The sequence below is a fragment of the Vanessa tameamea genome, chromosome 26, assembly GCF_037043105.1.
Source record: "Vanessa tameamea isolate UH-Manoa-2023 chromosome 26, ilVanTame1 primary haplotype, whole genome shotgun sequence".
Taxonomy (NCBI): Eukaryota; Metazoa; Arthropoda; class Insecta; order Lepidoptera; family Nymphalidae; genus Vanessa; species Vanessa tameamea.
The window spans coordinates 7,221,811-7,239,873 of NC_087334.1; the positions used below are offsets into that span (position 1 = coordinate 7,221,811).

Here is an 18,063-nt window from a genome sequence, read left to right on the forward strand (position 1 = left end):
TAGGTAGCTTCACAATCTGAATCCTTGGACTTTTGATATCGGTAGGCGGACGAGCTAATAGGTCACCTGATGGTAAGTGGCGCTTTAAGAAATATTAACCACTCCTTACATCATCAATGCGCCACCAAGGGAACTAAGATGTTATGTCCCTTGTGCCTGTAGTTACACTGGCTCACTCACCCTTCAAACCGGAACACAACAACACTGAGTACTGCTGTTTGGCGGTAGAATATCTGATGAGTTGGTGGTACCTACCCAGACGGGCTTGCACAAACTCCTACCACCAAGTAAAGACACATTAATTGCTGACAAGATACATTAATGTAAAGTCACTATCGGTTTAAATTATAGGACTTTAACCAAAATAATCCACAAGGAAATCGGAATCTATATAGACTTTTACGTTCTATATCATATAACAGAGCCAATATCTACTTGCCCAAGGCATAACATCTTTGTTCCCAAAGTTTGATGCCACATACGAATGTCTACGGTCAGTGGTGACCATTTAATATCAGATGATCTATTTGTCCGCCTCTGGGACACTGTGAATTTCTTAACAGAATAACTCAATGAGTTTTTATTGGTCATCCAGTATTTGAGTTCATAACCTTAGAACCTGAAGACAATGATGCTCCAGCATCCAGACTAAAGAGGTCGTTACAATCATAGACATACATAACATAATATTATAGTATTGAATTCGTTTATCAACTCTTATATAATTGAACTCGATACTGCAAATCAAGCGTTTGTTGTAATCTGAGTAATATCACTTACATCACGTTCTGAATACAGAAGGATTACTCGTACCATATACAGATTAAATATTAATTTATTAAAAAGTTTGAAAACAATATAAAGTTTCTTTTGTTTTAAATTAAAATCATATAATTTTGCAAGAAGATCCAATAATTTTTCAAAATTAAAATCAAAATATACTTTATTCAAGTAGGCTTTTACAAGTCATTTCACAAACTATATTAAGTGAAGCTACCACCGGTTCGGAATGTAGATTCTACCGAGATGAACCGGCAAGAATCTCAGTATTTACTCTTAATCAACATTTAAAAATACAGTCATGTTAGTTAAATACAATCATATATGTATATAACATATCCTGCCTGGAAGTCAACAAGTATTAACTCCACGCTTTTTTATCATCTACTAGTTTATTCATTTTGTGTTATCGATGAATCCTTAGTTGCGTTGGTCATATTTCCCGGAGACAACCAGACAATCTCGATTAATAACTTGTAGTAGGGAAGATGAAAGATCTCGGGATTACCTAGCCGTTGGTTCGACCAGATTCAAAAATATATGGTTGCTATTTGTAACGTTTCAGTTTAAATATGAAACGCTTCTGAAGCTACGTAAAAATAAAATAAAACGCTTCCTTTATTTCTTGCCAGACGATATTTAGAATCGTTCGGTTCGAAGGCAGCTTGTTAAGGGCGGATGTCGTTTAGGTGCACTGCCGCTAGACACTTGAGTGAGTCTTATAACGAGAACTGATACCAGGTATAAGATCGGTATGATGCTAATGTGAGCGTTATTATTTGTTAAAATGCCACCATTATCACGCTTATTTGAAGAGTAATAAGACTGAAATTGCCAAAGCAATGCCATTTATATCATGACAACTTCTGTTTCATTATACTCATAACGCTTTCTTGGTAAAACAAGATTAATTGACAATATGGCTTACATTACTGTAAGGTGTCGGTTGTATTTTCTTGTTAAATATTTTATTTGAAAATGTTTCGTTTATTCATCGAAATTAAACCTAATAAAATAATTGATAATCGTTAAGTTAATCACTGAAAGTGTGTCATCTTGGAAATGAAACTGACACAACGACAAATCGTCATCACAAACAGACCACCTAGGGCCGGACCGTAAGATTAGGGGGCCCTGGGCTACTACTTTGGGGCCCACCTAACACATATCTGAACGTAGACTTGAATTAAATTAATTGAATGGGTTTCATTAATTGCAGGACTCGCAGGACTGCAAACCATACGATCTGCTTAATTTAATAAAGTTATGGATTATTTCGCATTATCGTCTATTTTTGACCTTGACTTGACTTAGCTGGGGCCCCCTTGAATCCACGGGGCCCTGGGCTGAAGCCCAAAAAGCCATATGGTAGATCCGGCCCTGAGACCACCGTCATTATTAAACATAATTATGTAACAAGCACAGGAATGATATTCACGAGGAAATAAACCTAAGCTCTTATTTTCTTTAACAAACCCAAAAAAGCTCAATATTATATATATTACTAGCAACCCGCCCCGGCTTCGCACGGGTGTAATGCTGATACAAAATATACTACAATGTCTCACAACATTCACAGTTTTTCAGTCATTAGACAACATAAAGCTCTGTGTAATTGCGTTTCAAATCTATAATATCTTCGAAAATATTCATTTAAATTACATGCTGTAAAGGGCCATATTGATCGATATTGTATTTAAGGTACATAATTGGATAAGGATTCATGCTGTGTTACTTAAAATCGCTTCGAAAATAAGCCATTATTTCTCTTAGAAAGTAAAGGATAATAATGATTATTGTAGGCTATCCCTAAGAGATGACGTATACCATCGGGGACTTTTTTATAGGTCTTTTTAAGGTGTACAATACTGTAGTACTTCGTTTTGATCTATCTTGTAGAGTTCAGCCAGAGTTTGCAATATGAGCTGAAATAAAATGTAAGCTCTAAAATTATCAGTGTTTCTCTACTATATTGTGCATGTACTATACACATAAACCTTCCTCTTGAAACAATCTATTTATTAGTCTATTCTTACAAACATAAATATGTAGTTGTATTTAACTCGCATGACTGTATTTTTAGATGTTGAAAAAGAGTAACCACTGAGTTTCTTGCGGGTTCTTCTTAGTAGAATCTACATTCCGAATAAGGTATATTTTTATTTGATTAAAAAAAACGGCATCAAAATCCGTTGTGTTATTTTAAATATCTAAGCATACATAGGGACAGACAGCGGTGTTTACCTTCATTAAAAGTATAACACCTCGCCTTATTGCCTCCACTGGTAACAGGAAGGCTGGCTCGTTTTTTGCCCAGATGATCAGAATTGCGATTCAACGGGAAAATTCTGCTAGTATTCTTACCACCATTCCAGGCGATCAAGATTTATACAGTAACCATTTTTAAGTCATATTTGTATATATTTAAGGACTTAGTGCTACCCAAAAAATAATGTCAAAAGTTTTTTTGGAACGAAGTTCTTTTACGCGGCTAACCGTGGAGTGATATGGTAGAAATCGTAGCATTAAGCCCCCCAGGTGACCTTTCCTTTCCTCTTACTTTAATAAACCGTTTTATATAATATTGTTTAAAGTTATTTCTTTTTATTGTTTTAATTCATACGATTTAAGAAAAAAATTGTCAGTTAATAATAGTTTTGTCCGGAAAATAGTTCTGACTGTACAATATATAAATATGAATTATTTTTACAGAGAGAGCACTGTAACAATGATTGAATAAAGTTGGTATCAAAAGTCTTCGTGCATTTCCTTTGAGTCTGCTTCAAGGTACTTGAACGATGAATGCAAATTACTCGGTATAAAGGCTAGTTTTTCCAAGGAAGTTTCTTAAAGGTTAAGCGATACGATGCGCCACAAGTGTATCTGACTTTTTTTCATTAGAAAGTTAAAATACAAATGGACTGGACATACAATTAGAAGAGAGGAAAAATGGTCAAAATCAATAGTGAACTGGTTTACTGGTGTCTGGTTTAAAAGAGGTACCCACTGAGAAGATGGGTGGACGATATTTAAGATGTAAGATGAGGCCCATTTGCTAACGATAGAGAGGAATGGAGGAAGTTGGAGGAGGCCTTTTCCATTAAGGGGCATACAGACCGGGTTGTCATAGCATTAAGTCAGGTGAAAATATAAGAAAAGGTAATATATGTTCATTTATAAGTGAAAGTGTTGGATATTGAAATACTGTCTGAAATAAAGTCTATTATTATTATTATCAAGAGTTTTTAATCATAAATATATGTTCACATTTTCTCGATTCACATATTATGATATTACAAAACATGAAATGAACTTTTGTCACGTAAATATTCTAAACCAAGATTTTCCAACCCAGATATTTTCCTGAATCAGTAAAATATACTGATACTATACAATCCCCTGATTCTTTAAAAACGGTAAAACTCTGCTCGTATTTAATAATTACATCGTCAGTGTACGTCATGCGGCCAATAAATGTGCATCCTTAATTATCATTCTCTATGTACTACAAACAGTTCCACGGTAGTAAAAACATGTCACGGGCCAACCAGACATAATATACGGGCCATGCTTTGGACAGATCTGGTCCAATTTTCAAGCGGGTGAAATTTCAAAGCGCAATTACTTATATAATATAACTAGCTGAACCTGTGACTTTATCCGCGCGAAATATATAAACTTCAAACCCGTGTTTTACCTCCTTAGGGGTCGAGTTTCGTCAAAATCCGTTCGTATAAGGAACCTATATAATGTCAAATTTGAAGTTTGTAGGTGTAGTTTCTGAGATTTCGTGATAATTCAATGAGTGGTATTTCGCTTTGATATATATAAATTATACACTAAAAATATCTTTGAAACATGCTTTACTGGTATAGTTTTTATGTATATTGATTTAAAAGATTTTTAACTAGACATTACAAGAAAATGTCTCCTTGTTCATTAGAATAAGTATCTATTATTAAGACAAACATCGGTTGAACTGATTTTTTTAATGAATGTATGGAAATTTGTTTATGTATGTCAGTCCTTAGCGTAACGAGCTGCCTACTACATCTTATGAAAGAGATTAAAGCTGCATATTGTCTGGTCTATTCGTCTTACCCGGGCGCGGTCGAAGGCAGAAGCCTGTTGGGGGCGGATGTCATCGACGGGTGCGGGGTCGAAGAGTTCATTCGTCTTGTAAGCGACGCCAGGGTACTTCTTGCGGCGAGGCAGTGCTGGCTCTATTGCTCCTGAAATAAGTTATCACGTTAGTAAGTAAAAGTAAGTAAGCTTTCAAATGCAACCCTCGACTTCCTTATTTTATATAGGTTGGCGAACGAGCCAATGGGCCACCTGCTGGTAAGTGGTCACCACCACCCACAGACAATGCCACTGTAAGAAATATTAACCATTCCTTACATCGCCAATGCGCCACTGACCTTGGAAACTAAGATGTTATGTCCCTTGTGTCAGTAGTTACACTGGCTCATTCATCCTTCAAACCGGAACACAACAATACTGAGTACTGCTGTTTGGCGGTGGTATATCTGATGAGCCGAGATGGCCCAGTGGTTAGAACGCGTGCATCTTAACCGATGATTTCGGGTTCAAACCCAGGCAAGCACCACTGAATTTTCATGTGCTTAATTTGTGTTTATAATTAATCTCGTGCTCGGCGGTAAAGGAAAACACCGTGAGGAAATCTGCATGTCCATTGTGTCTAATTTCAACGAAATTCTGCCACATGTGTATTCCACCAACCCGCATTGGAGCAGCGTGTTGGAATATGCTCCAAACCTTCTCCTCAAAAGGGAGAGAAGGCCTTAGCCCAGCGGTGGGAAATTTACAGGCTGTTAATGTAATATGTAAAAATATCTGATGTCTAGGTGGTACCTGCACAGACGGGCTTGCTCAAAGCCCTACCACCAAGTAATAGTCCTTTATTCATATCCATATATGGTAACACTTAATAGTCAAAATAATAAGTATCCGTTCATTTGTTGTGCATATTTTATCAAGAAGATCCAAGTAAAAAAGTACGTAAGTTATTCTTATATGCGGCTGGTAAAAGATGATATCCTTCTATCTGACTTCGGTCACGCTTGCTAATACCTATGGACAATAGCTACCTGACATATAAGACTGCTCAAGTGTGTGCGCAAACTCAAGAGCACTATCTTTCTTCTCACTCTCATAATCCGACGGAATGGGAAATCAGCACGAGCGGAAACAGTTCAGGGCTTAACGTGCTTTCTTAGGCACTCGACTGTTACTGCCGTCGGCCAACTTCCTAATTTCAGCCTTCCACTGAGAATTTCGTAATCGAAAATCCAGTAACTTTTTATTTACCCGATCCGGAGTTTGAACCTCGAGATCTGCTATTAGCTAGCCACGAAACCGACGAGAAACAATCTCAATGGAAACATATATTCATTGTTTATGAAGGCGTAACGTTAGTAGACGTTATATGTTATACGGTATAATGAATGAAATGTTGCTATTTCTGCAAGATAATAGTTCTAATATACAGCGTCCTGGTAACCTTAATTGAATCTCTGTAAATGAGGCATAGTTTACGAGAATAACTGCATAAGAGAGAAATATATCATCTCATGAACGATTACATTACAGCATAGTCTAGTTCTAAAACGCCTACACTTAGAACTCGTAAGTGAAGATGTAGGCAGGTAGGCGTTTTGTATTTGATGAAAGCTGTTTAATGTGCAATGAAAGGGATTCATTCTTAATGTAAAATATACGTAGTTTTTGGACTGAAAATGGCAATCCATAGTAGAGATGATCCGATATTAAATAGACGGGCCGAATACCATCCAGACCAGACATGGAATCCAGAATCCCAAAAAGACAAAACATATCTTTTCAATGACATTTTCCGAATGTCCGCCTGGAATCTATGATATATTTGCAGACAGACATTTATTTTGCTTATGAATACCACATATCGATAAAAAAAAATAAGTAATCAAATTCAAAATGACTTCTTAGTTGAAGTACACGTTGGGAATGAGATGATCGCCTCGAGGCTGTTTCAAATAGCGAAATAAAACCCCGCTGAGTTTCTTTCTCCGGTTCTTCTCAGGTCCGAGGAGTTTATTTGCGAACAAGTGGTAGAACTTTGATTATCATGATGAGAAATTGTAACGCTTCGTAACGCTAATATTGGATAATGATTTTAAACATTGAAACAAAATAATAATAATTCTCAATCTTAAATCGTGATGTTAGGTAAAAAAAAATTGCAGGCAAACAAAACATCACAAATTAAATCTCGATACACCAAAGTCAAGGACAAACTGATACAAATATAACAATAAAAAATACATTTTTTTAACTTGTTACTCGGCATTGCCCATGTTCAAATTGAATTAATCATTGATTTCAATCTTTTCTTTATTATAAAAGGTGGATTTATATAGCACACTATCTTATTGAAAAATGGGTCCCTCTGAAACGAGTATGTATTATGCTCACCCTAGTCCCAACCTTAAATATGCAATGTATGCTATGGTAAATAAAATATTTTTTTTTAAATATTATATTAAACTAAATAATAATTAATTTCAGTTGATTCTAAAGCAAATTACTATATTCCTTGTATGGAAAATTTATTGACTAAATAATTAGACTTAATTGAAGTGACGTCTTACTTAAGAGCATTATAAATTGTAATGCTGCTGTTTCTCAATTTTAGTTATTTTTAATCAGTATTATTTACGTGTGTTTGTTATATAATGTAATCTACACTGTATTAAAAAATCGCCTTTCTATTATTTTTACTTGTGGAGGTAACCCCGACAAATAACAATAGAGAAACCAGCGGTACGGTGTCAAATAGTAATTAATTGTACTCTTGTGTTCTGATTCGAACCGCGAATGAACAAGTGTATTAACAGGCGCAGGATATAATGTACATATATGTATAGACTTATTTACCATAATTTGCCATCCTGTCGTCCCATGAGCTTTTGTCTTTTTCTTATATAAAAGCGAAATATCTCAGAATATTATATACATACGAAAACTGTAAATAAAAGAGTAATTGGGCGTCTGTCGTATCATTCAACATCATTATTCGAGACTCACCCACTAAGTCGAACGTAATGACATTTCACGTTAAAGTAGTCTGGGATAGATATATACATACATACATAACATAATCAGCCTGTAAATTTCCCACTGCTGGGCTAAGGCCTCCTCTCCCGTTGAGGAGAAGGTATGGAGCATATTCCACCACGCTGCTCCAATGCGGGTTGATGGAATACACATGTGGCAGAATTTCGTTGAAATTAGACACATGCAGGTTTCCTCACGATGTTTTCCTTCACCGCCGAGCACGAGATTAATTATAAACAAATTAAGCACATGTAAATTCAGTGGTGCCTGCCTGGGTTTGAACCCGAAATCGTCGGTTAAGATGCACGCGTTCTAACCACTGGGCCATCTCGACTCGACTCTAGATATATCCATGTGTATAAACTCCGTTCGTATAACGAAATAAAAATGACATACACGCAATTCTGGGGACCAATTACGCACTAATAAATTGGCTAAAATCAGAGCATACAATTTTCTGATCCTATATAATTATTTATATTCGATTTGAAGATTTATAGAGCATCGCGATACCTGTGACGTCAGCACGTCTCAATCGAGATTCGATGACGTCTTTTGCACGATATAATTTAATATACGATTCAATAAACAAGCCGATATTTGTCGTTAAACTAGACATATATTTGCAGGGTAGACGAGCGAAATCCTTGAGAAATGTCAACTTTGATAACGAAGATAATAACTTTGTGAGCACAGTCTGTAGACCGTCTGCCATCTCTTTAATTTATATCTAATATTTATATAGTCTATGCTATCGATAGCCGAGATAACCTTAGATGGAAGACGGGGAAGATGTTATTATAATATGTTTGATCAAATGATATTATATGTTTTAGTTTATATTTTATTATGAAAATTTTATATATTTTTTTAAACAAATTCGTGAATACAATTAACCTTTTTTTCTTTTAATGTTTTTGTAGTCGTTGTCTATTTATGTCATTTTTTTTCCTGATGGTAAATGATCAGCACCACTCAATAGACATTGGCAATGTTAAAACATTAACCAGTTCTTACACCGCAAATGCGCCTCCAACCTTGGGAACTAAGATTTTATGTCTCTCGTGCCACTGGCTCACTCACACTTCACACCGAAATAAAACAATACTAAGTTTTGCTGTTCGATGGTAGAATATCTGATGAGTGGGTGCTACCTACCTCGGCTTGCACAAATTCCAAGTATATTATAAACAATAGATACATTTTCAGAGCTTCAAGTTTGTCAAATCCTGATATAATTCCCAAGGAGAGCTAAGAGGAATAGTAAACGGAACGGGTCACTTTAATAAAATTGAAGTTGCAAGCCCACTGGAAGCAACATTTTGCAAAATCCGAATGTATTTTATGCTGGAATGCATGGAAACATCCACTAATCTTCAAATACACTGGTGATATTAGTAAGGAGGGCTTAAAGAAAGCAAGTACATCTTATAGGTATGATAAATATGTTAATAATGATTTTAATGTTGGTCATACCCCGGGTGATGGGCAGTACTGTAGGCGGGGTGGGAGCTGGTTGCTTGACCACCCCCTGTTGCTGCTGCTGCTGTTCCTTGTACTCGTGCCATCTGTAAGTGCTGCGGTATTCCGAGTGCAGCTGAAACAATAAAAATATTTTTTTATTTTAAAACTTCATTTACATTTAGTAACAATTATATGTGCAGACAAAAGTGGTCTCTCATATTGATGGGGGGGTTTCCGTGGCAGGGGAGTGCTCTTTCTATTTCCAGACTCCAGGATGCTATTGAGATACCATTTATAGAAGACAGATGTACAGATACAAAAACGTAATCATTCTTATAGTCCGATTTGTTCAAACTTACGAGCCCGTCGAGTTAATTACTTACATAGCGAACATTTATAAATGGGCTTCTTTTGTGATCTAATACTTCGCGAGAATTTCGTAATTTTGTCGATGAATAAAATATTTATATATAGAATTTTGGACAATACGGGCAAAGACTAGTAAACTGCGTTGCAGCTACAGTGCAAGCACGTGTCTCTAAATGTATCAATTATACTTTTTAATGTGACATATATTTTGGTGAGAGCCGAGATGGCCCAGTGGTTAGAACGCGTGCATCTTAACCGATGATTTCGGTTTCAAACCCAGGCAGGCACCACTGAATTTTCATGTGCTTAATTTGTGTTTATAATTCATCTCGTGCTCGGCGGTGAAGGAAAACATCGTGAGGTGGAATACACATGTGCCTAATATCAACGAAATTCTGCCTCATGTGTATTCTACCAATCCGCATTGTAGCAGCGTGGTGGAATATGCTCCAAACCTTCTCCTCAAAGGGAAAGGAGGCCTTAGCCCAGCAGTGGGAAATTTACAGGCTGTTAATGTTAATGTAATGTTAATGAGAATCAATTTTCCCGCCATAACGAGTATCTGTCAATGTTCATGTTACCAAATTAAAAATATAATATTTTTTAATAGACAAAGTGTCACATACTGTAGTATAAAGATAATAATAATAATTAATATACGCTCTACAAATACAAACGCTATAAAATCTAAACTCTATGTATTATTTTTGTTTGTACGTTTTTCGTTACAAATAATACAAAAAGTGAGTCAAGCAGCTTTTTAAAATCCGTCTTCTAGACAATGGACTATTGTGTTTAGGACAGGGATTCTGCTCTATTGTAGTTTAGCAAAACTTTATTCAAGTTGAATGTTAGGAACTCTTTTGAAGAATCGTTTCACAAGTAACAATTAAACGTAAACTAAATAAGTTAATGGTAATATACTTTATTGAATACCACAAATATAATATACAGAAATGCTAGGACTATTATATTTAAAAAAAAAATGTGTTGTACAAAAGTCAACCAGCCTTTTTCAGGCAACCCAATCTGAGAGAGATTATTAAACCGTAATCTGTTTAGGTGGTTCAGCCTTAAACTTACATACAAATATTTACTCACTAATAGTTATATAAATATTATATTATGTATTAGGATATATTGATTATTACATGACAGATGTTTTTTCATTGAGAATTAATATAGTTTTAAAATCAAACTTAAAGTAGAGATGGCAAAAACTTTATCGATTTATTGAGAAGACATAGAGATGTTTTCCTCGAGTCTAGTAAACAAATTTTACAAATTGAACTTTTGAGTTAGTTCGTTGTATGAACTGGCGTCAGAGAAGTAAAACTTTATAATCGAAATGGTTTCAGACAAACGTGATAAGTTGCTTGAATTGCATTTTATCAAATACAAAAGCGCAACCAACTGATCTCAAATTTTTATTTAGTGGATTTATATATTTAATTTTAAAAAAACATGGCCAATATCAGAAGTCAAAATCAGATTTTCATTAAACATACGTTCAAGAGAATAAATGATGCAAATAATCCTTATTCAAGTGGGCTCATAAAAACACTTGTGAATTGTTGTTACAACGTGGAAATAAATCTAAGGCTACCGCCGGTTCAGAAAGTAGATTCTACTGAGAATGGTCGGTCAGCAGTTATTCTTTTTCATCAGAATAGAGAATTATATAGAGAATCATCAAATCCTATAATTCAACAAACACAAAGTTCACGCTTTTTATTTTTAATAATTTTGTATTGAATAATATGTCTTATTTATCAATGTATTTTTAACATTAGCTTGAAATTCTTTAATAGGCCAAGTTGAAAATAACCGCAGAATCTTAAATTAATCGATAAAACAATGATTAATGCACAAACATTATAAAAATTTAGATATGATTATGAAAAATGAGCACATTTATTTTAACAACAGAAAAGTAAGTAAAACAAATGAGACTCAACATCGTATGACATGATATTATTTTATCAAGGCATGAAGGAAGCCTTTCGGCGGACAGGCAAATGGGCGACCTGATGGAATAAAGAAATATTAATTCATCCTCTCATCAAATAATTCTCCTCTATTAAACATAAGCTGAGTGACGTTACTTTCTGTGTCGCTACACTTCTGTGCAAACATCTTATTGTTATAACATAGTAGTTAAATATGTTTTCTGTAGCAGTGTGTCATAAATAGAGTGTTTTAAATTTCAATTTATAACTAATGCGCCATCAACCTTGGCAACAAGATGTTATGACCCTTGTGCCTGTAGTTACACTAGTTCACTCACCCTCAAAACTGGAACACAACGATAAGTATTTCTGTTTTTCAGAAATATCATAATCAATAAGACACTGACTTTAAATTTATATCTAGTTGTTTATTTGAAAATTATTGATTTAGAAACTATATAACTGTGTTTTAGTTAAATAGGTTAAGCCAGTGTTATTATAGACTCAGAGGATATCATTTACACCTTAGATCTCATAGTTGGCGAAGGTTAGGAAAAGGCACTTCACACAGTTTACGATTTATAACCAATCATTTGGTTTATTATTTCCTTGAGACGCGTCAGTATTTAATTTTATTGTAATGAACGTCCAAAATACCGGACACGTGAATATTATGCTAGACAGGGCTGATAAAAGCGAAATTTCCGGTTAAGGCAATCCTTTATATAAAATGTGATTACAAAATTACTGTTTGGTGATAAAATTACCAAATAAAAAAATAATAATTGATTATGTCGTACTGACCGATTTCGGTTACGACGGCCAATCTTAAGAGAGATTACCCACGACAGTTCAAAAGTGTGTCCGCAAACACAGGTTCACTCTCTATTTTTTATTTTTTACGTTATAGGTGGCAAACGAGCGTGAGGCTCACCTGATGGAAAGCGATTACCACCGCCCATGGACATCTGCAACACCGGCCTTTAAGGAATGACGTATGTACGCTCTTTTCTTGAAGGTTCCCAAGTCGTTTCGGTTCGGAAAAACCGCCGGCGAAAGCTGGTGCCACAGATTGATTGTGCGAGGCAGAAAATGTCTTAAAAATCGCGCAGTTGTGGATTTTTGGACATCTAGGTGGTGCGGGTGATACTTGGAATTTTGACGAGATGTCCGAAGGTGAAATTCAGCAGGGATTAATCAAAAAATCGGAACATTTTCTTCGGAACATTCAAGCAGATCGGGCTTGATCGTCCATAACTCGAGCCACTCTGCGTTGGATATGGGCAAATGGAAGGAGCTGGTACTGGGGAGCACCCGCCCAGGGGCATTTCTCTATTCCCTCCCTCCCATGGACTGGAAAGAGTTAGACCGTTGGACCATTACTTTCAGACTACAAAAACAGAAAAACCATATTTTTTCTGCTTATATCTGCAATCAGCCCTAAAGCTATGAGCAAATCTGTTCTATGATGCTGGAGTGCCTTCCCATTGGAGGCATTACTCATCTGTTGCTCAGAGCTACAGCTTGTCTTCTAGCTCTAGGATATGATGACGTTTTAGTCGTCTCACATATTGGTAGAAAAACCTAAAATATTTTTTTATCCCGACTTGGACTTTAAACCCTCGGGATCTGAGGCATTATATCTAGAAACACGAGGCCGGTACCGGTAATTTGAATCACTTAGTTGAGTGAAATGAGGCCATCGATGACTTACATTCATTTGCACTGTAACTCTGTTAATTAGTTTACTCTAAAATTAGTCTCAGTATTCATCAAACGGAGAAAATAAAAACATTGCACATCATTTATTTCGTTCACGAGTTAAAATTTATTGCTTAAAAAAATCGTAAGACAAAGATTTTTTCTAATTTTGTCTTTATTAACATTCGTTAATACTTTGGTTGCAAAAATGAGCAATGATTTACAAAGAGCACGGGTTTGAAACATAATAATAATTAATAAGAGCCGAGATGGCTCAGTGGTTAGATTGCGTGCATCTTAATCGATGATTTCGGGTTCAAACCCAGGCACCACTGAATTTTCATGTGTTTAATTTGTGTTTATAATTCATCTCGTGCTCGGCGGTGAAGGAAAACATCGTAAGGTGGAATACACATGTGTCTAATTTCTGCCACATCTGTATTCCACCAACCCGCATTGGAGCAGCGTGGTGGAATATGCTCCAAACCTTCTCCTCAAAAAGAGAGGAGGCCTTAGCCCAGCAGTGGGAAATTTACAGGCTGCTAATGTAATGTAATGATGAATACATTTGTAAAGAGAAATGTTAGAAATTTCAACAGATCACGCTATGAAAGGTCAAAAAGTGATATGCGACATATTACGACATAATTTATCATATATTACGAAAATTTCATAATTGCGAAAATAACTATGTCGGGCTGTTACATTTAAACCACTAATAAATTTGATAAAAATAGGTATGAAGCAAGCTTGAATATCTAGGAAAATTATAGGCTAGGATTTTATATCTACAACCAACGACCGCTCTCCCTAAAATGCAAGTGAAGCTGCGTGCGAAAACTTTTTTCAAAAAAGTTTTAATTATTATAGTAATATAATAATTAAAACATTTAAAAAATACGAGCATCAAAATAGCCTTTGTTTCTTCGAATATTTGTAACCAACTTATGGTATTAGGTTGGTTGCCAACATTTGAAGAGTTAAACACAAATTGACTGAAGAGTCTTGCAGATATAGTTGAAGCTCCATGTATCACGCTTCCTTATCTTTTGAGTTAATTTGTTTATAAAGCAGTAAAAACCTAATAAAATCAATTGTTGATGTAAAACACATGGTCGTGAACGCTAATGTGGCGCGTAAAATATTCAGCGTGGTTGTGCACCGTTCGCAAGAATGCTTTTTTGATTTTATAGCGCTCGTCATATAGAAACTTTTTTAATAGACCTTCTTTGTGTACACTCGGGTTGGAAGTGTTTCAATGTACATAATATTTTTTATTTATTCCTGTTTAATTTACCCGTAATTAATAATATAATTCACTAATATATATGATATATATAAAAATGTCAAGGTCTAATTTGATTTAATAGTTATACCGTTTTGTTAGAAGTTGAAATAAAAAAAATATATAAGATATATTTTAGCTTACATTTTGGTTTTTATTAATTTTAATTAAGGAATTAATTATAATTAATACTCTACATCCAAGTTTAGTCCTCATCTTTCTGTCTGTCTTTGATTGTGTTTATTGATAATATACAATCAAGTTCTATTACGAATTAAAAAAAAATAAAAAACAAAACGAACACAAATGTTGTCACCCTGTTGGTACGTACAGCTAGTTGATTAATATGACGCGCGCGTTCTGGCACACTGCACTGATAACCCGCTTTCGTGAAATTGCCATTTGTAAACGAATAAATAAATCTTTAAGCGTTTAATAAAACGGTAAAAGGGATGTGGAAACATCGTAACTGGGTTACGCGTGTTTGTTTAAAGTATCGGTTTACTGAGTTAAAAAATAAATCGGTACTTTTTCATTGAAATAATTCTGATATGTTTTGATAACAATTTATAGTATTCGTCTCATTAACCAAATTTTGAGCAGAGCTATTGCACTAAGATGGTAGAATCAAAATATTTATCGAAACTTATATTCATCGTTAAATTTTAACTATACGAAAGATAATGATGAAATAATGACTCGTATAAAAATATAATATCCTTGACTGCGTACATTTTATTTAGCTATCGGGGTGTCGTCTTTTAATTAATTTATTTGCACATGTTAGACCAGTAGACATATATTTGACGTCTCCAGTAAATGACGGAGTGGGTACCGCTGGTTTTTTTAGTGGGTATTCCGGTCCTTCAGCGGCGGCGAGCCCCCCACATAACCCCACATCATCTGGGGGAAAGGCGTAAAGCGTTATTTCCAGCGAAATATTATATTAAAACTAGACATATATTAAAAAAAAATTTATGCCGAATATAAAGATATTATTTAACTTATAAAATATTAATTGACAAGATAAAATAAAAACTAAGAATGTAACGTATTTTGTTTTATATGTTTATATACGTGTGTTTGCGTGTGTATGTGGGGACTATTAAAATAAAAGATTGCTGGAAGGGTGGCGAGAATGCTAGCAACATTTCCCCGCTGATTACTAATTCTCTGGCGAATAATGACTCTTGTCGCGAGTAAAAAAGAGACGGACTGTTTTAATTAGTTTTAATATTATCGTATCTTTTCTCGTACGTTTCCTGTGGACTCGGCATGAGTGAGAAAACCTGACAGTTTTAAAAACTTCCAGGAGACAAGTTACATTACTGTTTTTATAAGATACTAGCTGAACTCGCAGCTTTGCCTGCTCAAAATTTAGTTTGGGACGAAAATTCTTTTAAGAACTTTTTTATAGCACCTAATTCCAAAATTCTTGCTTCCAAACCAAATTTTATCAAAATTGTTTCAGTGGTTTAGCCTTGAAAATGTTACAGATAATAGAAAAGAAAGATATAAGACAATGCGTTAAGATGAAAGCGATTAAACAATTTGGAATATTGGAGAGATCGACTCCACGTCTCGTACGTCTAAATTTTCGAAGTTATTTCCAATTATAATCAAATTTTTGCAAAAGCCCTGTACCTAAAATAACCTTTATACCTCTTTAAACTCAACTAATTTAAGTTTGATTCGAACAATGAATACTAATTTTCCGAATCGGATTGTAATCACTGATTCGAGATAATTAGTTTATCTCTAACAGTATTAGGAAATCAAGGGAAAGTTTTCTTGAAGATTAATAATTTTGTAGTTTTCTTTTCAGTTAGAATTTGAATTTGTTCTTTTAAGTATTGCTCTTGTCTTTTTCTCGTATGGGTAAGTTTTTATAATCGCATAGATATTGACGCTGTAAGAAATATTGATCATTCCTTACATCGCCAATGCACCAACAACCTTGGGAACTAAGGTGTAATGTCCTTCTTGTCGGTGATTACACTGGTTAATCAACGAAACCGGAACACAATATCAAGTGCTACTGTTTGTCGGTAAAATTTTTGCTGAATGAGGTACTTACCAAGACGGGCTTGCATAAACACCGACAAGTAACCCTAACATAGAAATAAAATAAATTCGTTAAATTAAACCTAATTATACTCAGTGTTGACATGTTCCAAAACAATTCAAATGTATTTTAAACATAGTTATTGCAAGCGAGAATTAAACCACAGAAGAAGAAGCCTGGCATTAAATTAGTTATAATTGCCAATTATAATATACATCACGCAATTCATGCTTGGCACCTCAAAAGTCTAAATTTAAAGCGAGTGAAACTGCGAAGTGCAGTAACTTATTTAATATTACCTTCTCCGCAACTTCTGGTGTAAGTTCTCTTTGTTGGTGCTCTTTATTTGGTCCCGAAGTTTCTACCCAGAACCTTGATGTCTTCGGACTGATAAGCAAGCCATTAGACCACCAGGTAATCAAGACTTTTCTCCAAAATAATGTGTCAGCGTTAACGTTGCTCAAAACAAGTTATAACCTAATTAAAATCAAGCTGTTATTTAATTTAACTCAATGTACTAGGGTGAAGTCAAAAAAATAAATTTTATTCGCAGTGCTTCCGCCAGGGTTGGAGTAGGTGTTTCGAATCAGGACTTTCACCCATCAAGCCCTGATTTGCACCTGGTATCCCTATCAGTAGGCCAGTCACAGTGGACTCAAGTGGAGGAGATCCAACCACATTTGAGGCCTTTTTGACGATTGAGAGTGCCTTTGCTTACTTGCTCCGCCAAAGAAGATCAGGGTTGTTGCTATGCGCACCTTCTCCCCGTTATCCCAGATTTTCTGTATCTCAGGAATTAGGTACCGGAGGCCCAATTTTGAGGAGGGCGAGCCAATCTTTGATACGATAGTATGCGTAAGCTAAGACGTGGCGCCCTTCGAAGAGACGGAGTGGGTGCTGTCTTATTAATGGGTGTTTCAGCTTACTCGACAGCAGTGACTTCCACATATTCGCTTACAGATACAGAGATACGTGGAAAACGCGTAAATGTGAAATTTTTAGCGAGATGAAAAAGTATCACTCGTATCAGTTTAAAGCACTGATGAAATTTTACTACTTCTATTTTTGTTTTTTTTTTGATAAACAACCGTTAGAAGAGAAAGTGTCACATTTTTATTTTACTTATTCAAAAAAGTGAAAACAAGATTTCTTTACTTGAAAGCGTTGTAAATACTTTTTGTTTTATATAACAAGGAACTCGTTCAAATTATTCAGTGAGATTTAATTAAAATTTATTCTCCGAGATAAAAGGCATCTTCGTATATTTTCGTGAGCGCAGGTCGTTATGGCTAGAGGGTTTGTTCCCGCCCATCTCTAGATAGCGGAAGAGAGAA

The 18,063-nt window shown here is 35.2% G+C and overlaps 1 protein-coding gene across 7 annotated transcripts in view; it reads right to left on the bottom strand.

The window, feature by feature from the left end:
• Positions 1 to 18,063, bottom strand: part of LOC113392848 (uncharacterized) — a 102,479-nt gene that overhangs the window by 19,934 nt on the left and 64,482 nt on the right. For all 7 annotated transcript variants that reach the window (XM_064219231.1, XM_064219228.1, XM_064219226.1 and 4 more), the window contains 2 exons: positions 9,373 to 9,493; positions 4,882 to 5,012 (listed from right to left, as the gene is read on the bottom strand). In XM_064219231.1, the coding sequence (XP_064075301.1) occupies positions 4,882 to 5,012; positions 9,373 to 9,493 (252 nt within the window). The remainder of the gene's footprint in view (positions 1 to 4,881; positions 5,013 to 9,372; positions 9,494 to 18,063) is intronic.